A 22,889-nucleotide genomic window follows, 5' to 3' on the forward strand; every position below is an offset into this window, starting at 1 on the left:
TCAAATATTCTGGAAAAAAGCGCATCTGAAAAGAAGGAAAAGTACAGGGACAAAAAAAAAGGGAGGTGAGGAGAGGCGAGACAAAAACCAAACAAAAGGATTGGCCTTTGAGAGAAAGACTGCTTCCCGCATCTAACACTGATCCTGGCACACAGTCTGTAAACATATCAACACAAGCAGTTGTAAGGCTGGTACATGTTAGGTTCACCTCAGGGCACAACCTGAAGGCAGGTGAGGGGTCAAAAGTCAGATAAGAAAAAGGTCTTATCCAGATAAACTCGGACGTGATGAGGAAAACTCAGAAGTGTTTTATTGTAGATGATGCAGGAAGAGAGATGTCTTTATTAGTGTGCTTATTTGTGGATGCTTGTGAGTGGGTGTCTCTATAAATGGATTTGAAATCTACATCTTCATCTGACCTGCGGTATTGAAAAGGGCAGAAACACTCATGCTGGTCCTCATAATAATTTTGAAGAACTTGAGATGGACAAAAAAGGCCTCCTGTGTGAACCGCCCTACAAGATCGCCTTAGTCTTATAAGGTGAAATTGAGCTACTGAACAAGTAGTGTAGGGTGTTGAAGGTTAAAGCACCTCAGGTCTTTCATATACTGTACCACTGAGAACAAATGAGTTGGGTATTTAATGACCAGAGACAGTCATTCTCAGAGATGCACATGTCTTCAACCAACATCCAAATTTAGGAAGCACATTGAATAGAAGCGTAAAGCATTGCAGTCAGCACTCTGGTTCATAGGTCATGAGGATGCTGAATGTTTCTTTCTACTATAAATTAGAGTAAGGAGAGTAACAGTTGCACTTCAAAGGGTTTCTATAGACATGAGTTTTCTAAAGGTATGGACACTTTTGTGTCATTTGTGTAAGATTTTTAAAAGGACAGTTTATCCAAAAATGAAAATTATGTAATTATTCACTCAACCTTTTTCTATGGTGCATATAAAATAAAACAAATAATAATAATAATAATAAAAAATAAAATAAAAAAAAAGTATCTTAGACCTCAGGAGCAACATGACACATACATTTCAAGCACATTCCAGGTCTTTGGTGTCTCCAGGCACCATTTTGATTATGGAAGATGGATAGAAGATCGTTAAACCGCTATTATGGTTGTGTACAGTCTTAGGACAGCTCGGTAATGAGGTGCAGTGCAAGGGATTGATGGGTGTTTGGCTCCACATTGTTTCACGGGACCAATGCTGCCCTAGTTTTGGCCACTGGGACACCATGAAACAGACAAACAAAGAATCGACACTGACAACAGATCATCAGTTAGCCTGTATTTGTGAAAGCCTTTCATGCAGAACACAGTATAAACAATACAAAGTAACCAGTACCTCTACGAATATTTAAGCCAAAATTTGTGTAGCTGTGTTCCCCAGGTAGAAAAGATTGAGAAAAGATTGGTTTGCTCCCCACAAAATATAATGGAGTTCTCTGTTATGTTTAATTTAAGGATAAACATATTGTCATAGATATTACTCCAACAATAACTAACAATTGTTTTCAAGAGTATTGACAAAGAGTACAGAAATATAAAATGAATTGTGATTGTATAGCTCAGATCATTTGGTTTGTGAAGAATTACATTTTACATTTTTGCAGACTTCAGTGTCTTGACCAATCTGAATACAATTAAAGACATTGTTGAGCTCTCCTCTGATACTGAGAATAGCTCAGGAGAAAAATCTGAGAAGTGAGAGACTTAAGCAAAGGACTTTGAAAACAATTAGCTCTCTATTTAAAGGGATAGTTAACCCAAAAATTAAAATTATCTAATGATTTACTCACCCTCATGCCATCCCAGATGTGTATGACTTCTTCCTGCAGCAGAACAGCAACAAAGATTTTTAGAAGAATATGTCAGATCTGTATTTCCATACAATGTAAGTGAATGGTGATCAGAACTTTGTTGCTCCAAAAATCACAACGACACCAGTATTTCAATCCATATCTTCAGAACAGTTAAAAAAGTAAGTCCTTATTTACTTTAAATCTCCAGTTGTACTTTTACATCTGAAAGTCGCATGTGGTGCCTGTTTAGTTTTATCTGAAAGTGAAAGTGGAAATTTAGAGTTAAAAATGACTTAAATATTGTTCTGTTTTTCACTCACACCTATTATATCGCTTCTGAAGATATGGATTTAAACACTGTGTAATACTGAGTGTTATGGATTACTTTTATGTTTCCTTTATGTGATTTTTGGAGCTACAAAGGTCTGATCACCATTCAGTTGCATTGTATGGACCTACAGAACTGAGATATTTTTCCAGAAATCTTCATTTGTGTTCAGTAGAATAAAGTCATACTCATCCGGGATGGCATGAGGGTGAGTAAATGTTGAGAATTTTCATTTTTGGGTGAAATGCATTGACACATCGAGTGTTCAACCTGTTCAGCTTCCTGTGAAAGTGGGGGTGAAAGATCTAGGGGTGTAGAGAATGGCTGATGGCACGCAATCGAATGGAGGCATAGATGCTTCCGGTAGATGTTCCCTTCTCAAACTAACTTCTAAAACCTGAAAGTTGTATAAGAGCATTGACGATTATGCAAAATAAGCACTTTCTACTTGGTGAAAACTTTTATATCTTTATAACCTTTATATATTTTGCCAGAGTAAAACAAGTGGAAAAAATGAGATTGAAGGTGTAGAGTGGAGTGGGGCCGGGCTGGAATGACGCACTGTATGTGATTATGTGTCTTTTTAGTTAATTAAATATTGTTTATATTGTTAAGCCGGTTCTCGGCTCCTCCTTTCCTTTAACCCCCTTACAGTAGCCTAAATCTTGTAATAGTGCACAACAGTCTGGTTCCAGAAGTAAAACATCCCATTCATCCCAACCCAAATATCCCATCTTTTCCATAGGGGAATAGATATTTAACAAAAACATATAAATCTTTAAAAACAGACCAACTGTGAGCTCCAAGGTTGTTAATTGATTGTATACTAACCACGATCCTGAAGGAAAATAATTCACCAATCAGAGAATAGTGGAGAACAAAGTGTGCCAAACGAGCCCTAATGCAATGTACTGTAGTTCAGTCCCTTATTGAAGATGTTAAGTGCAGAGTCTTCTCTGCATATTGATTTTATTTCTTATAATTGCAACTTTAAATCTCAAGATTACTCCTAAAATTAAAGAATTACATCTTTAAAATTGATGTCTGCAATAACTTACTGCAGTATATTTGTGACATGTAATGCCCAAATAAAAAGAAGGTGTCGCAATTATATAAAAAAAGAAAGTAGCATTTGTGAGAAATAAAGTCACAATTATAAGAATGAACACAGTGGAATAGAGTGAAACTTTACACTTGTATTAAACGTCAAAGCTTCAATAATGCATTCAGAGATGTCTGGCACAAATATCATTACTCATTTCTCATTTCTTTGTCAATCAATATTAATTGTACTTTAACAATGCCTTATTTTTGGATGTCAGGCCACTTCAGGTGTCAGGCCACCATGTCAAGACACATCTACTTCTGCATTGATTGGTTACATTAAATCATGCAGCCCTTAAATTTGTAGGATCTATTCTATAAATTGTACAAAATGTTTTGTATTAACAAAAAGGGAAGCAAAGACCAAATTACACAATTCCATGCACACATGTAAGTCAGCAGGGATAAGCAGCAAACTGTACCCTACACCCACTCACAGTCTCTGCTGATGACTGCCGTCATAGCAACAGATAGACATAACTACCCACCGTTACACGCAGTCCTGTATAGAGCAGAGACACACACACACACACACAGAGAGAGAGAGAGAGAGAGAGAGAGAGAGAGAGAGAGAGAGAGAGAGAGAGAGAGAGAGCTAGGCACATACTAAACAAGGACAAAGGAGCATAATACAAAGATAAAGCACTATGCACCCATTTCATGCAGATTCTGTACCTAGTGGGCTCTTGTAAACAGTCCTCTTTCACATAGTGTATGTAGCGTTGGGTCTGATTCATTTTACTGTCTTATATTTTAATGAACGTGAAAAACCCCCACATCCAATTCAATTAATTTGAGTCCCTGCTCTGCATTTTATGTCATCACTATATTTTGACTCATTTATATACACAGGCAGCCACATTTTTGGAATAATGATAAAAAATATATTCAGGACATTACTGATGTAAAAAACAGCACCATCACTATTTGAAAAAAAAGTCATTTTTGATCAAATCTAGACAGGCCCAATTTCCAGCAGCCAAACACCACTGAAAGCTATTCGGTTAATTAAACGAAGCTTAACATTGTCTTTGTGTTTGTTTTTGAGTTGCCACAATATGCAATATACTGGCATGACATAAGGTCAATATTAGGTCAAAAATGGCAAAAAAGAAACATTCTAGAAACTCATCAGTCAATCGTTGTTTTGAGGAATGATGGCTATACAATGCTTGAAATTGCCAAAACTGAAGATTTCATATAAAGGTGTACACTACAGTCTTCAAAAGGACAACTGGCTCTAACAAGGACAGAAAGAGATGTGGAAGGCCAGAAGTACAACTAAACAAGTATAAGTACATCAGAGTCTTTAGTTTCAGAAATAGACGCATCACATGTCCTCAGCTGACAGCTTCATTGAATTCTACCTGCTCAACACCAGTTTCAGGTACAACAGTAAAGAGAAGACTCAGTGGTGCAGCCTTATGAGAAGAATTGCAAAGACTTTTTCCACTTTTGAAACAGAAAATCAAAATGGAAATGTTGGAGTGGGCAAAGAAACACAGACATTAGACAACAGATAATTGGAAAAGATTGTTATGGATATTAACCCCTTTGACCTTTTGTGGGATCAGTTAGCCACAGTAAGGTGCATGAGAAGTGCCTGAAAAGTTCTACAGGAAGTGTGGGGTAAAATTATCTGGACAAACTGACAGCTAGAATGCCAAGGATCTGCAAAGCTTTCAATTCTGCACTTGGAGGATTTTTTGATGAGAACACTTTGAAGTAGTTTAAGTTCTGAATTATTATTTTTTTTTAATTGTAATAGTAATTTTTTACATTATTAATGTCTTGACTATACATTGTGATCAGTTGAATGCCACTTTGGTGAATAAAAGTACCAGTTTATTTCCATGATATCTGTACATTATTCCAAACTTTTTGCAGGCAGTGTAACTGAGTGTTTTTTTCTGTTGTATTTAGTGTCAATTTATCAGTTCAAGTGTAGTGCTGTCATCGTAATTGAAATCATATTCATTCTGTGCCAGAAAAATACTGCTCTGATTGCAGAACATTTTTATTTATCTGATATTGCCCCTCTACCCAATTGCTTCAGTCAGTATCTTTACATGCACTTTAAAAATTGTTTTAAATTTATAATAATTCACCTTTTTTAAATGTCATGTAAAATCTTTGGTCTGAATGAAATCGTGTTAGTTTGATTTTTGCTAAATCAGACTGTCAGACCTAGATAATGCTGTTGTAGCTTGGCTTCATCCAGCATATATACACATTAATCTGATCACAATTGGCCACAGCACTATATGCATGCTCTAAAAAACAGAGGTGACACGCAATGTGTATTTAGCACTTCCTCGACTGACATCCTTCCTTCAAATATTTGATTATGCATTGTGTCATGTATAGAGCACTTGCACAGACAGATAGCTCGACTACTCAAAATACCCACTGTAACTCAAATATGACTTGATATGTAAATGCTCTGTGTGTAGTTACAGTAGCTACTTATGTTAATTGCTTGTAATGTAGCGGAAAACTTTTTCTGAAGGGTAGCTTGACTGTGGTATTAACCCGTGTTTGGTAAGTTACTTTTAAAAGTAACTAGACAGAATATTGCATTACTCTTTAAAAAAGTAACTGTGGTTGCAAAGGAGGGCAGCGCCGGGCCGTGAGCCGAGTATCAAGCTAAGGCGTATCGGAGAACCAGCGCCTAAGTTTTTTTTTTCCCCTCTCTCTCTCCCACTGCCACTCCACGATGGCCTTTTCCCTCTGGGGGGGTACTACACTGTTTCAGGAAGGCTCCCCGTCCTGAGAGAACGAAGGAGGAATGTGACATATGTCTGTAGATATGTCTGTATCTAAAAAGGTGATTGTCTCTTTTACCTGCAAGGCAGGACTTATTTTCTTGGTGTGGTGTTCCAATTTCTCCCATTCGTTTAAATAGAAGTGACTCATCTCTATCTGCTAAATAGTCTATAGCCTCACACTATAGAACAACAAAGCCAACCATGCACTATGTCTCCTCCCCGAAGATTGAACACATTTACTCCTGATTTCTTGCAATACAGGGGCAGTAAACAAGCAACATGTTACTTTATTTAAAAATTTATTAAAATATTATGGTCTAAAATAAAAAATATTGCATTACTTTACTCGTTACTCAAAAAAGTAATCTGATTATCTTATTATGTAACATGTGATACTTTTATCATGTTTCCCACAACACTGGTTTTACATTTTGAGCTTCTCCAACACTGCTGGTCACAGTCTTACATGTCAAATTTTTTTTCAAGTAAACTTTGTCACAAAGCTACAGTGTGAGATGGGATGGGATTTCGCAGCATGACATACAGACTGTTAAAAACTACAAATCACAACAGTACTAAATCACAAACTTAATGCTTAAGAGGCCTGGGAACACAGTGCAGCCCAAACAAGCGGTTGTGATTTTGACAGACTAGGGTGACAAACATTTCAGGGAAGAGACTTTAGTGGGCTAACCACAGATAACTGACCAAATTTCTCTTAAAGCAGATGTTCACTTCTCTCTTGGGCCAGAGCTGAAAGAGGAGGGAGGGAGGGAGAATGCAGGGTTTTGAAACCCACTTTCACTTCCTAAAGTAAAGGGCTATTTCAATACAGCTCTTTCAACCAAATACTTGGTTCCCTTGTGCCCATTGCTCGCTTTTGCTGAAAGGGCAAGTTTAGGCCCAGGGCACGTTCAGGAGACACCAGTACAAGTTCTACATTTAAGTTACTCCTCACTTAAAGTTTGATACTCCACATTGTGTTCTTGAATAAGAGGTAAACACTGATACTGAACAAAGACGCGACTGCTTCCTTCAGTACACATTGCAAGAACAAGATATTTACAATTGAGTAGTTTAAATCAAAACCCAATTCTTGTCTCGGTTTGTATTCGTCCAAAACATAGTATTCCCCAAATGGAATTGCAAAAATAACACAATATCAAACAGGTTTCACTCTCCCCTTCTGCCACTGGTCGGACAAAGAGATAGTCCAGACTCCAGTCACAAACCAGCAATGTTGCTATGTTGGGATGGTCAGGATACTCAAACAAACAGAGTAATGTTTTGATAGTGCCACTGCCAGGAAAATCAACCTACAAATGGCTTACTTATAGTTGTCTCTGCATATTGGCTGGAATTATTTTAACATCCACAAAATTACACACTTCACCTTCAAGCCATTCTTTGCTAAGATATTTAGAACCTCTGCATTTATTCAAACAGGAAAGATCAGAACTCAGTTTCTGTGATACATCAATGAAATGTGGCTTTCTGTAAAAACATTTTGAAAACACTTTTAAACTATGACACCCAATTGTTTGCATTTTCAGCACACTGTATGTGGACAGTTCTTTGTCTGAACAGGGTCTGAACTTTAAAGAAAAAAACCTACTAACTCTAAATATTACAAATATTTATTAGTAAATAAATTAGATAGCCATTTGACAAGATATTACATAAATTGCATGTCAGATGTGTCCAAATATCAGATCACTATCTCTCACCAAAATTTCTCTCATCATACTCACATTCCTGCCTTCCTGGATGTGCAAGACTTTTTTCTGCAGAACACAAACAAGGATTTTTAGAAGAATATTTCAGCTCTGTAGGTCCATACAATGCAAGTGAACATTGACCAAAATTGTGAGGCTCCAAAAAGAACATAAAGGCAGCATAAAGTTAATCCATATGACTCCAGTGGTTTATTCCATGTCTTATGAAGTGATCTAACTAACTCCTGTTTCACTATAAATCTTGACATCAGCAGTCTCCTTGGTGATTATGATTTCAAGCTCAATTACACTTTCTAGTGCTTGACTAGATGGTGCAAGGAAGTGTAATCGAGCTTGAAATAGTGATAGCCAAGGAGATTGACGATGACAAGATCTACAGTGAAAAAATAACTATATTTTGGTTGGTTCTCACCCAAAATGTATTAGATGACTTCAGAAGACATGGAATAAACCACTTGAGTCATATGGATTACTTTCATGTATGCCTTTATGAGCTTTTGGAGCCCAAAATGTATGTCACCATTCACTTGGATTGTATGAATCTACAGAGCTGCGATATTTTTCTAAAATAATCTTAATTTGTGTTCAGCAGAAGAAAGTAAGTCACACACTTATGGGAAGGCACGATGGCCAGTAGGCTAAAGGATGAGATAATTTTTATTTCTGTGTGAATTATTCCTTTAGTAATCTAATGAGTTTGTGCTTTTTTGATCCATCTAATATGTTAGGATTATTTAAATTACAACCTCTTATCTGTGTCAGTTTGCCATTGCAAGCCATTCTGAGAAACTTATGTTAGTATGGAATGATATTCCGGACATTATTCAAAAGGAATTGCAAATTGTATTTGCAATTGCGTTTTCACTTTTTGGACGCATAAAATGTGACATAATCCAAACGCAATTGCAAATCGCGCATTACGGTTTGCATTTTCGTTTAAGCGAACGCACAGTGACTGCCAGATTTCAAATGGAAAAGCAAAGTCCGTTTGCAACTGTGTTTCCCATATCTTACGAGTTTTGGCCCTGTCATATTTAAATAGCAATTTCAATTACCATGTCTGCTTTTTCACTTTCTCAGCGTCGCGTATGTAGCCAGCCAAAACTCAAATGGAATACTAATTCCCTTAGTATTTCCATTTCCGATGCCTTACACAGAAACCTGTCAATCAGGGTCAAGGGTGGGATTATGCTATGGGGCGTGTTTGTCTTGGGAAGTGACATCACTCACAGTCTATCAGGATCAATAATTAGCACTGCACTTTATTCATCTATAATCTCACACTGGACTGTCAACATATTCTCCTCAATATACTACTTCATAGATATATATATATATATATATATTCCAGTGGGGATTTCTTTAAGACTGCAAGGGAAGCTCAGCTTCCCCTATAATGTCAAAAAAATAATGGTCAAATATGTACTATTGTGTAAACAATTTATTGACTAAAAATGCGTTAGAACACGTTCATCTCGAAGACGAGTTCATTCAGAATCAGCTACATTACATATAGCAGGTCGGCTGACTCGATTTACTTCTCATACATTCCCGTAGGCGTCAGTGCATTTCCCTGTTGAAGCCGAGCGTCCATTGACTTCAATGTGGCTGCTCGAACAGTTTTTTCAGTGCTCTGAAAATAGACGGTCATTGGATAAATGCTGCGATTATGTCCTGCCCACGGACGCTCAGCATCTCTGGGGGTGAATGAGGAGTGGGCTGGCCCGGACTCCGGGCTTCGCGTGATGATTGGAGGATCTGTCGAAAGACTGCATCTCCTTTTGATTGACAGCGAATCTGTACTATAAGAAGTCACTGAAGCTATTTCGTGCTCAGTCCCATCGCGGATTTCTCAAGTGTAGTCAAAAGACAAACTGCTGCAACCTATTTCTTTATATTTGTTTGGCGAAATTGCTAGTCAATTTGCATAATACGTTTCACACAATTATACACCACATTCCTTGTTTCAGTTTTACCAAGTTTAATACATTTTGTTTTAGAGCGTTCGTTCGTTCGTTCGTTCATTCATTCATTCATACAGTAGGCTAGGCTAGCGTCGTACGGGTGAAACTGCACACGATGGGAGACGGTGCTAATATTGTCGACCTGATTTTGGCGAAGCCATTTGAAAGTCTTCCTTACGAGGAAAAAATCAGAATTAAACAGCAGGGCAGATCAACACCTAAGATTGATTTAGTGCAAAAAATAGGGTAAATAAGTTTATAATGTAGGCCGAAAATGAGCTTCCCCTCTTTGAAAGACCAGCAGCCGCCACTGATATATATATATTTCATATACTCCTACTTATTGTATTGTATATTGTGTGTATTGTTTACTGTACATTGTATATAATTATTGTGTTGTGTAAGTATGTGTACATTTGATTTGTAAATTGTGTTGTGTAAATATGTTGTTTATTGTAATTGGTATATGTCTCGTCACTGTCATGACTGCTATGTTGCTCGGAACTGCACACAAGAATTTCACCTACTGTTGCACTTGTGTACATGGTAGTGTGACAATAAAGTGATTTGATTTGATTTGATAAACCGGCGTCTGTTCAGGGCATCACCTCTTGACCGTCGACTGTGAGTGACGTCACTTCCCAAGACAAACACGCCCCATAGCATAATCCCACCCTTGACCCTGATTGACAGGTTTCTGTGTAAGGCATCGGAAATGGAAATACTAAGGGAATTAGTATTCCATTTGAGTATTAGAAAATCAGTTATTTTGAAGTCTTATAATAAAGGTGGCTTATATTTCATTGATTTTGATTCTCTTAACAATACCTTAAATATTAATTGGCTTAAACGTTTCCTTCACAATCAATCTTCTATTTGGAGTATAATCCCAAGATATATTTTTTCTCAATTAGGAGGTATACATTTTCTTTTAATGTGCAATTATTCAATTAGTAAACTTCCTGTCAAACTTTCCAATTATCATCAGCAGATGCTTATGGCTTGGAAACTTATTTACAAGCATAATTTCTCGGCACACAATTTTTTAATTTGGAACAACTGTAATATTCTTCATAAGAGGAAATCTTTATTTCTTGAAAACTGGTTCAATAATGGGGTGATATTAGTAAACCAGCTATTTGATAGTGAAGGTAATTTATTTAATTATTTCCGATTTTGTTTCAGGATACCAATTCCCAGTATCTAGTAAAGAATTTAATATAGTTTTCAAGGCCATCTCTTTGGAAATCTGTATGCTGTTTAGAAACTATAATAGTGCTACAGTGACTTCTGTTTCTCCCCCTAGCCCTGAATCTACTGTGGTTGGTTCTGTTTGTTTTTCAATACATAAATCCAATTATAAAATTAGGTCATTATTTTTGGACCCTGTTACTTCAATTCCTTCCTCCATTTCTTATTGGAATAACCTTTTTGATGATATTAAATGGTCATATGTTTGGTCACATCCTCAGAAATTCTTTCTAACTAATAAAGTTCAAGAAATATCCTATACAATTATTCATAGATTTTATCCAGTTAAATACTTTTTTAAAGAAATTTAGAAATGATATTGATACATCCTGCTCTTTTTGTGAAGCCTCCTCTGAAACTGTTGCTCATTTGTTTTGGGAATGTCTTTTTACTCGGTCTTTCTGGAACAATATTGATGCTCTGATTGTCCAAAAGGTTTTATGTAACTTTTCTTTATCATATAGACACATTCTTTTTGGATTTTATGTTAAAGACAAGAATCTAATTAATGCATGTTTTTGTATAAACCTTTGTATAAACCTTATATTGGAAAGTTTCATATCCATAAATGTAAATATATAAAAAGTAAACCCCACTTTAGCTTTTTCAAAGAAGAATTGAAGATGTATTTAAATACAATTTCAACTTCTGTTAACAAGAAAGCAATGAAAACATCCAGAATTAGTGCCATGTTTAATATTCTCTCTTAATGTTTTTTTCTTTTGTGCCCTCTTCTTTTCTTCTCTTACTCTCTTTTCTTTTTAGACTATTGTTGAATATATTTAAATTTCTTTCACATTTCCTCTCTAATGTATTCTGAACCATAATTCCTCTTTTGTTTTGAAAGATTGTTTATATTTCTTGTATGTATCCTCTTGTTCTGTTTGTTAATATTGCAATAAAAAAAAAAAAATAGTATTCCATTTGAGTTTTGGCTGGCTACATACGCGATGCTGAGAAAGTGAAAAAGCAGATGTGGTAATTGAAATTGCTATTTAAATATGACAGGGCCAAAACTCATAAGATATGGGAAACACAGTTGCAAACGGACTTTGCTTTTCCATTTGAAATCTGGCAGTCACTGTGCATTCGCTTAAACGAAAATGCAAACCGTAATGCGCGATTTGCAATTGCGTTTGGATTATGTCACATTTTATGCGTCCACAAATTGAAAACGCAATTGCAAATACAATTTGCAATTCCTTTTGAATAATGTCCGGAATATCATTCCATAGGTTCTGGATGTCTTATGTGCACCAAGTCCAAGCGCGCGAAGTACGCCGTTTGAATCCATCAAACATATCGCCTCATGGGTGCAGTAGTCGGTCTCATTTCTCAAATTACAGCGAACAAGCACAATCCCGTTCTCGGCGTGGACGCACAACGGGTCCGGACAGGAGCGCTGAGCTCATTCTAACAGGTGGTAAGAGGTTTCAGGTGGAGCGGTTTCACTTCACTGAGACATCGTCGCTGCATCTGTCCGACCGGTGCGCGAGAGCTTAATGAACGCTAAATAAGGATTTCACGCTAAGCAATTTATTTTATTTTATTAAAGCTCTATCCTTTTTTTCCGCAGCGCTATATAATTTTTTTTTCTGAAACGGACAGTTTTGTTTTAATTAGCCTTCGGCTTCAGCATACAGGTGGGCGAAAGCCGTTTAGGACGGCCCCCTCTTTCAGTTCCTCAACAGGGGAGACGCTGGACTGTCATTTGTTTGTCATCCTTTAGGACAGAAAGAAACGGCTCAGTTAACAGGTGCGAGAACCGACAAATACAGTGACGTAGAGTCGTGTGTTTTGTTTTGTGTGTTGCACGCGACTCGCGCATTTAAATAACATAGCCCCTATATTGATACTCGCGGCAAATTAGGAGCTGCACCTGCATTTCGGACTGAGAAATTGAATTTTTATCGAAGCCTCTTTCGTTTCGAAGGAGGGAGAAAACGCTATGTCAACCAGAAAACGCACGGATTTAACGAGAAGGAGCCGAAGCCCGGTGGTGTCCGAGGGCGAGATGTTTGGGGATTTTCAGGAGTGGTGTCTCCGCACTTACGGGGACTCCGGCAAGACAAAGACCGTCACCCGGCGAAAATACAACAAAATTCTCCAGACCCTCTTGCAGTGCGACGACTCGGAGGGCGTCTATATCGAGAGCAGCCACATCAACGCCAAATTTAAGTTCTGGGTGAAATCCAAAGGTTTCCAAGTGGGTCGGAGGGACCGCGAGCAGAACGAGAATGGAGCAGCTGACAGACCGGTCCTGTACGTCCCAATCAAGACAACGGTTAGTATGGACGCCTTTTTCCTCCCCGTCTGTGCGTCCCGCACCTACAGACGCATAATTACGCACAACATTTGCCTATGCAAATGATAGGAACCACGCGCACAATGGCGCTCATAGTCACGCGCTCTCGCAGACGGCGACTTTTACCCTCGGTTATTTTTGTGTAGTTGTGCGCACTCTCAGGTCTCCGGTAACGACTTGTTCGTGTGGCACCCGAATGTGGGGCACGGGTGGAAGGAATCTCCCGCTGTTATCTGGTTAAATGTAAAATTAGTGGGACGAATTACACTATTTGCGCATATTTTAAAATGCGCAAATAGGATTTGAGTCCAGTTGCATGTGTACCTTTTCGTCTGCCTGTTTAGAAACTACGTCATTTTTAAGTCTTTGTCAATATGTGTTCTCTATTAATGCCCCAATGTTTTTGTTTTAAATAACATAAAAAAAGCATTCCACATGTAAATATTGAATTGAGCATTGCATAGACAATACATCCTAATATGAGCCTAACAGTTGTCCAACAAATGTGTTTAGGACATCCTGGAATGGAAACATTATGCATGGGTGATAAAAGGGGTGTTGTCCCATTTCTTCAGATCTAGAATTTAATCATAAAGAATCGTTAATCATAAAAACATGTTAAGCAAGACTGTTTGTTTATTCATTTTGTGCATTTAAAATGACAGTTAACCATTTTGCCAAATAATCATTTTCTTTCAGTAGAATAACTCTTTTAACATTACTCGTGCTGTCTATCTAAGATGATTGATCAGAATATCTTTTTCTGAGCTGAAGAAGATTTCAGCTTTCCATTGACTTTATTATAATAATTGACCAAGCCCAAACAAACCTGCCGATTTTGTTCACCTGTGTAGCCTAGCAAGACAATATGGCTGTGTGTTTACTTATAAAGGAAACGGGTATGATGGCAAAGTTAAGATGGATGTAATCTCTGTGTACCCTGATAATAAAGTGGCTGCCCCAGATTTGCCCTTTTAAAATAATATATATATTTGCTCTTTTAAAATAATATATTTATTTGCTCTCTCTTTCTCTCTCTCACTCTGAGTATTTGTGTGCTGCTTTCTTTATGTGACACCCCCCATTCAGTTCATTCAGGAAGCATAATTGTCAGGAATAGGAGAAACTGAGAGAGAAAGTGATTTGATTAGCAGTGCAGGGTCATTTTGACTGTGATGCAGTGTGCAGAGGTCTGAACATTACAGATCCAGACACCCAGGTGAGTACTGACCTGATGGTGAGCTCAGCTTTTTAAAGATTAGTTCACCCAAAAATGAAAGTTCTCTCATCATTAACTCACACTCATGCCATCCCAGATGTGTATGACTTTCTTTCTTCAGCAGAACACAAATGATGATTTTTAGATGAATGTCTCAGCTCTGTAGGTCCATAAAATGCAAGTGAATGATGACCACATTTATGTGCTTTTTGGAGCTTCAAAGTTGTGATCACCATTCACTTGCATTGTGAGGAAGCTGAGATGTTCTTCATTTGTGCTCTGCAGAAGAACAAAAGTCATGAACATCTGGGATGTCATGAGGGTGAGTAAATAATAAGAGAATTTAAATTTTTGGGTGAACTACCCCTTTAACAATGGGCCAGTGCAGTCACTTTGAAGCACTACTAGTGAATGAGATACTCTCTTTCAGGATAAGCATGCAGACTTTACATTGAATGTGAGAAGTGGAAAATCTATGAAAATACACATTTTCACAAAATGCAACTTCTGTTAGGCAGTATATAATAGGCAGTATTTTAATCTCAGTCACCATTCACTTTCATTGTCTTCTTTTTCATACAATTAAATGGAATGGAGTCTAAGACTAAAGTTTTGCCTTACATCTCTTTTTGTGTTCCACGGATGACAGAAAATTTAACAGGTTTGAAATAACATGATTGTGAGTAAATGATGACAGTATTTTCATTTTTGGATGGACCAAGGCCCATTCACACCCATATTGAATTGAAAAAGCACTCCATCATTCCTGTTCTTTAATGCAAGGTACAAACTTCTGACAATACAGATTTCACTTGCTTTAATACAAAATATATCTGACAATTTTTTCAGTGCTGACATGAAATGGATTTTAAGATTTTAAAGTATTTTTCTGAGCAGATATTCACTCTCGATGTAAACAGGCATTCAGATTTAAAGTCTTACCTTTTAGTTTAGATCAAGGATTCCCAAAAATGTTTTTGTCAGTTGAATCCATGTGACCTGAATTATTTACTTGAAGTACCCCCTATGATTGTAAATAATGCTAACTACTCAATTAATATGCTGTAATGAATTTAACTACATCTTCACATGATGCTATTTTGCAACAATTAAAGCAACATTTAATAATATCCTGTAAATGTTCTATTGTCATAGATTTAATTTTATACATTTAATGCAGGACTGGCATTTCTATCACAGTCTCACAAACCCTTAGGTGTTTGCAAACTCCCGGATGGGATACCCTGGTTTATATTATCCCAAATGTCCTTTATGCTAATTTTGAAGGGAAACTTGCAGTAATGCAGTATTACATTATTTTAAGTTCCTCATTTTTGTGCCGGTGTATCAAATAGTAGTAGTTTGATGTTAGATTAGATTGATCAGCAGTTCCGTTATAATATAATGATCAGTTTGTTGTTATGACAGATATACTGCAATCTCTCTCAGACACATTGTGTATTACTCATCAAAACACTCATCTTGAAAAAGTGTGAATACTGTCGACATCATCCACAAATATGTTAATGGCTCCTCTTCTGACTCCCCTGACCTTCAGTGACCTTTAGCGGTATTTCATAACATATGATGAGTGAAAGAGAGAGTTACGTGACAATGACGGAATGAAAATGTTTAGGGATGTAAGGAGAATAGGAAAAGATTGAAAGATGGAGAGGAATTTTTTTACACATCAACACTAGACAGAGTGAGGCATGATGGTGAGAGAGGCTGAAAGAAAACAGAGGGGATATCAGGGGAGCGAGAAAGAATAAATGATGTTGAGAGAGGCAGAAAGATGTGGCTAGAGGAAACAGTCATACGGCCATCACATGCAGTTGACACCAGTGTCTGTGGACACTATTAATAGCCCCAAACGTTCCTCTCTCTCTCTCTCTCTCTCTCTCTCTCTCACCCTACATCTTTCTCTTTCTCTGTATCCGACACACTAAACAACTGTTGCAGTAGAGGGCTGTTTTGCTTTTGCTTATTTTGTCCTGAAGCTAACAGATTGGGGTTTTGTGGAGTGGGTGGACCAGAGGAGTGAGAATACCATGGAAGAATTCAATTTTAACCTACAGCACTTCCCAAAGACTATTCATAATAGTGGTTGATCAATATGGATTGGGAATATATAGGTGTATACTGAACGTGATATTGTGCATTGTGCAAGAACACACCAACCTTCCCTATCTCTGAATTCTCTCTCTCTCTCTCTCTCTCTGACCTAAGGGAGCATCTCAACTGGGATGGCCTGTTTTATCAGTCCATTCATCTCAGTGAGCCAAAGGAGCCCCAAACACTGAGAGAAATTATTCTGTATTACTGAAAGACCCTCCATGAGCACACTCAGTGGGAGTGTTTGTTGGTTTGTGTGTGTTTGCGGTCAGCCATGTGTAGGTGAAGAGAGGAGAACATGGGCATTCTTGTACAGGATGTGTCAATTGACAATATCTCTTGTATCATCAAAGGCAGTTACAGTTGGGGCTGTTTTTGCAGTGTGTGTCTGAAAAGCCTGTCAGTCATGATGTGACTACTAGGACATACTGTATGCAGTTGACATGTCCCCTTCAATCTAGAGATGTGCAAAACAGTTTTTTTTCTAAATTAACAAGTCGGTTGACAGAACAACTAGTTATCTAATTGGTCTCTATGATTAGGATGGTTTTGAGTTTAAACTGACCCTGATTGGACGTGTTGCTTAGGAGGAGGTTTTCAAAATGGGGTCTGTTGACCCCCAGGGGGTGCTAGGTGGTCTGCAGAAAAGTTCAGAGAGAGAAAAATCTACAAAAAACCCCCACCAAAAGTTAACTTAATTACTATTGAAGCACAAAACATTTCTTCAGGTTTATACATATAGCATTACTCTAATAGTGGGTAAAAAAGTTACACTGTCAACCGAATACAAAATAAATATTTTCCACATAATATGTATGTTAATAATTTGATTTGGCTTTATACAGTGACATTATAAAAGCCATTTTTTAAAGCTTGCAAAATATCATGTCTTTATAACATCACTCATTTTCTCACACAATATAAATCGGTCTGTATAGGTCTACTTGAAAATATTTTGCTGCCTTTATATCTTTAGAAGGGGGTCTCTAGCAAATGGACCATCATATTTGGGAGCCCTTGGCACTGAAAAGTTTGAAAACCCCTGGTTTAGTCATGTTTATATAAAGCATGTTCATACTTTGCACACAAATGAAAGCAATGGCACTAAAATGTAAAAATGAAAAATCTTGAAAAAGTCTAGATTAACTTGTCGAACTGAATTAATTGACTAGACAGTTGTTGGAGGACTAGTTAATTAGTCAACCATAGGCCTTATTCATGCTAGCGCCATCTTTGATTTTGAATGGAAATGACAATGAGGCTGTGAGGGACAGACATATTTTCCCATTTACGGTACCAGGGCTGTGTACAAAAAGTACATACACACACCGAACAGACTGCTAGCAGACCGTGAAGAGATATTCATGGATTATGACAAAAAGTGTATTGGATTAAAATGATTTACTCCACCTTTAATTGATTGGCTAATTTGACACATTTTTAAGAAACCTAAAAAAATGGAAACTTAATTCTCAATATGCCACTTTCCTTTTTATGTTGTATACACTACAGGTGAGCTACCTTTTCACAACACCCCCTTCCCCCCGAGTTGCTGTTACCTAGGGCTCAAATATCTCTTACACTTGTACACACAAAGCAGGTGTAGAGGAGCAGCTGGTAAGATTAGTGTTGATGTGTGAGTGAATGTTATGGTGTTGTAAATATGAGAACTGCTCTGAGTGGTTAATTATTCAGAACAAGTCAAGAATGATCTGGCAGGGCATCCAAAGGGAGCATTTGTCATATCCACAGTCTGTTGTAAATCCAATAGACTTTAGTCAGTATAGATGGCATATTTAATGTTTCGTGATTGAAGATGAGGCAGTGAGTACACAAGGGAAAGACATGCAGTCCATTCAGTGGGCTATATATTAAAATAGTAGAGCATCTAAATAACAGACATGTCCAAAATCAAGTCTTATTATCATGAGCCCAGTTTTCTGGAATGTTTTCTCCACTGTAATGTTTTGGCATGACATATTTTGAATGTGTCTTCAGCTAAATGATATACACCAAGGTATTAAACAGCCCATTAAACAGAATGTAAATCTATTCCTCACTTCTCATTTTCTGTCATGAAAAATAAATCACGTGGTCACCATAGTCTATAGCCAACAAGAGTTTATTTCTATAATGCGACATGTGAAAACAAGAGAACTTATTTTTCTTACTGTCCTTTCCTCTTTTCCTCAGATTATCACTGCACATGCCTCACAGCCACACATATACACACATAGAGACGCAGTGGTCCTGACCCCTCTCTGCGAGTTGAGCAGCTGAAGATGTTGCTCCAGCAGTAATTGTGATAGTGAGCGTTCAGACTAACAGGAGCAGAGGGAAAGTGAGGGAGGTGAAAAGAGCAGAGGGCAGAAGAAAAGGAAAATGAGTCATTTATAAGAATAATGTGTTGCTCTGTTGAAGTAAGGAGACATATAGAGATTTACAAGGCTGAGAGTGGTCAGCGTGCTCTCTTGTACACTCTCATGACACTTTTCTCTACAGGACTTAATTAAGAGCTGCTACAGGTCAAACATTAGACCTTACTCAGGGTAGATGCCTCCTTTAATTTGGCATGAATGAAAACGAGGCTGTGGGTGATTTAAGTACAGTCTGTTCATTAGGTTGGACTATTGTGTATCTTGGTGTTGATCGTCAAGTCGACAAAACACAAAGTATGTCTTTCCCAAAAATTCTCAGAAGACCAAAACCTCAGGAAAACATGAGTTGTGAAAATTAGATGTGACCCAGGGCCTTTAAACTATTTACTGTATATAAGACTATACGACACATTGAACCAAAGTCACGTTAAACAAGTCGGTTTATTCGGAGACCATCTTGGTAACGCCCTCGGGCAGCTATTTCTAGAATCTATGTAGATAATAAGCATACAAGTACACCTCTATTTGAATGGGGAAAGACCAAATGTTTTGGCCAAGATTAGGTTCAAGTAATATATTTCAATCAGCAATAAAATCTGACAACAATGGCATTATAAATGCAGCTTCTTTAGCTCAAATCACACTAAAATGTTTGTTTTAAGGCTGGTCCAGGTAATTTGCATTCAAGTTGTAAAGTAAACAGACTCATTTCAAAAAGGCGATTGTCTCTTTTAACTGAAAGCAGGACTTCCATCCCTACAGCTCACATTCATTTTGGGACCCTATCCTCCCCTTTGTACTCTGATTGAACATACTATACATCTCTCCAGGCCATTTACTACTATATCCAGGCTCTTAATTACCCTTAACAACTATAGACCATATGGGTGGCGTATCTTCTCCAATATTCAGAATAGTGGTTTAGCAAAACTTATGTACCCACTGATACTGAATATGTGGCTTGCATCTATTCCCCAAAACGTTAAATTATAGATTGTCTTACCTGACTAAGGTCTGTAGAACAAATAAAGTGCTCTTATAACTGCTCTTTGAACAAATAAATTGCTTATGTTTCTCATTTGTAAGTCACTTTGGATAAAAGCATCTGCTAAATTACTAAATATAAACACTGACATTGAGACTGTGCATGGACTGTGGAGAGAGAGAAAGTGATTAGAATCAAGTTCTATGTCACACTGTCTTACTGGAACTAATTGATTTGAATAAAGTTGGTGTGAAGCCACTTTTGATATCTACAAATAGAATGACTCATCCTGAATATTCATGTAATATTCATAAGATTCTCTTTCAAGGCACCTTCATACAAAAATAAGCATTTTGTTACAAGAATGGTTTACAATTTGGCCTCCCCTGGAGAGCAGCCATATCAGTGGTCCTTACATTCTGCTGTGCAGCAGTGACGACAGATACAAGACTGAGAGAGTAATTATTTATGAATTAGAGGAAAGAGGAACTGTCGTTCCACTACCCTGGAAGTCTAACAGCGATAAATGCACACAGCTGGAGGGGGCTAATGACAGGCCAAAATTATTAGTTACATTTATCACCCGTGAAAAGAGAAATGAAATAAGTCTAATTTTCCTCTTAACTAGAAGGAGATTAATGTTATGAGACAGAATACTGAAACTGTCGCTACTGAAGGTACTGAGTGTTCGTTCTGGAATATCCAAGAGGAACATGCAGTGATGTAGAGAACTGTGTGCCCACTCATATGCTGCCAGTTTGGTCTTAAGTGTCTTGTTCTAGTGGCCGATATGGGTTTTTTTAATGGTCGTGCCAGTGGTGATATTTATAGAGCAGGGTGGCACATATAATGCCATTAGTAGGTTGATATATATATATATATTAGTCATTAGTGAAATTTGACAATTCTCTATTCAAAATAAAAAAAGAGAATAAAAAAAACAAGTATTATTTTTTGTGGTAAGAAAGCATTGTTTCAAGTTCTAAAGTAATTATTATAAAAGTTGAAAGTCTGTAATCTAGTAAAGAACAAAGAAACAAATTAATAAAAGCAATAAATAGAAACAAATTAAAAACCATATAGAACAAAAACTAATCTAATTAAGAAAATTTGTTGAGTTGGTGAGAATAAAATTTTTCAGAGATAATTATGCTATGCAAATATTATGTTACCTGTTCAAGAGCACTATAAGCTCAGCATGCATATTCACAAGAGAACTTTCATTATTTTTAGGGAAATCATGTGACAATGTGAGCAGTTCAGGGTTGTTTCTGACCAAAACCTATCGTATGTATTCAGAAGACTTGGAATATGACGTAGGAGCTGCATGGACTACATTTTCTGGTACTTCTTTTAAGCTTTGAAGTGAGGCACTATCCACTGCCATTGTATTGCAAAGATGCAGAGGATTGTCTTTAAAACATCTGCTTTTGTGTTCTTTAGTAATGGTTGTTATAAATATTTTTGAACTGATTATGGAAGCATGCATGATATTCCAATACCAATAATCACAAAATGTATGTGTGTGTCTTGTACATGCCTGCATCATGTTAAGAATTTCAACCCAGTGTTAAAGTATACACACAGCCCCTCATCTTAATTTTCACTGTCAGCACGCACACAATGTGGTGAGCCTGTGAGGTGAGTGGCTGCCGTATTCTGGCCTCCCTGCATTCCTGCGGTTGCCATGGTAAAAAGTCTTTGTGCTCTAGAGCAGGATAAATTAACAATGTTTTAATTGGCTCAGGGCTCAGAGTTGCAGTGTGCCTTATCTCAACACGGTCCTTTACATTACCATACACTCCGCATTTATGCATTCTCTCAGGTGCGTGCGCGTGTGTGTGTGTGTGTGTTAGTGTGTGTGTTAGTGTGTGTGTTAGTGTGTGTGTTAGTGTGTGTGTTAGTGTGTGTGTGTAGTGTGTGTGTGTGTGTGTGTGTGTGTGTGTGTGTGTGTGTGTGAGGTCTCAATAAATCCTAACAGAGCAATGTAACCCCAAATGTTTCCAATCCTGTTTCTTCTCTCCACAGCAAACTGGACTGATTAACTGTGCTTTTTCCAACACACACAGAGAGAGAGCTAATATGACCAAAACATATAATATCAATGCACTGCATTTTATCGAGCAAACTAATCATTTGCAGAGAAAAGACGACAGATAGAAAGGGAAAGACAGAGTTGGAGGGATGGACAGTGCAGTAAAAGAGGAGGTAAAGAAAGTTTAGGTTAGGTGAATTGCCTTATGGGACTGAGAAAGGGAAGATAAAGAATGTAGTGAGCTGTCTTCTGTCAACATAGGCAGCTGGATTCTAAGGGGCTGTTCATACTGAACGTGTAAATTTGTTCTCTTTTTTTTTTTTCTATGCAAGCATGCATTAGATGGACGTCATTCACCGTTGCACCACATTTTGCTGTTTTTCAGCAACTCACACAGGAGCGCCGCCTTTTTTATATGCAGTACTGGGTAAAAACAACTTGAAGACTCAACTCGCAATTCATTCCAATAGAGTTTCTTATTAGCGTGTTGCTTAGCTAACAGCGTGTTACCAAAGACTGTTTAGCCCAACATGGACCACTTGTATAAAGGGAGTAATTGTAACTCCCAATATGGCTGATTTAGAAAACAAAGTCCCGCCTTACAGGTTAAAGAGCCAATTGACGTTTAGAAACCGACATCACCTGTCAGTTAACTCAAAATGCGCATGCACATTAGATGGACCTGCCTGAAAAGAAGCTTTTTCTTTTTTAGCTTGATGTGAGCTGAAGAAGCACAATTTATGATACCATTTTTTCAGATATTTTTACTGATTTCAAATGTGTTCTTTAATCAACACACTCTCGTGGTGAAATTGTAAGGATTCGAAAGATTTAGCTAAACCGTATGTAATCAAACGAATTTGTGTCGTACAAATTCATACAACTTTT

The 22,889-nt window shown here is 37.4% G+C and overlaps 1 protein-coding gene across 1 annotated transcript in view; it reads left to right on the top strand.

Moving 5' to 3' along the window:
- The first annotated feature begins 12,844 nt into the window (after positions 1-12,844).
- The window catches only part of LOC127629295 (nucleolar protein 4-like), a 133,255-nt gene continuing 123,210 nt past the window's right edge, over positions 12,845-22,889 (top strand). Inside the window, exon 1 of the mRNA XM_052106452.1 lies at positions 12,845-13,248. Coding sequence (XP_051962412.1) covers positions 12,913-13,248 — 336 coding nt within the window. The 5' untranslated portion in view covers positions 12,845-12,912. The remainder of the gene's footprint in view (positions 13,249-22,889) is intronic.

This window comes from Xyrauchen texanus, chromosome 35 (assembly GCF_025860055.1).
Source record: "Xyrauchen texanus isolate HMW12.3.18 chromosome 35, RBS_HiC_50CHRs, whole genome shotgun sequence".
Taxonomy (NCBI): domain Eukaryota; kingdom Metazoa; phylum Chordata; class Actinopteri; order Cypriniformes; family Catostomidae; genus Xyrauchen; species Xyrauchen texanus.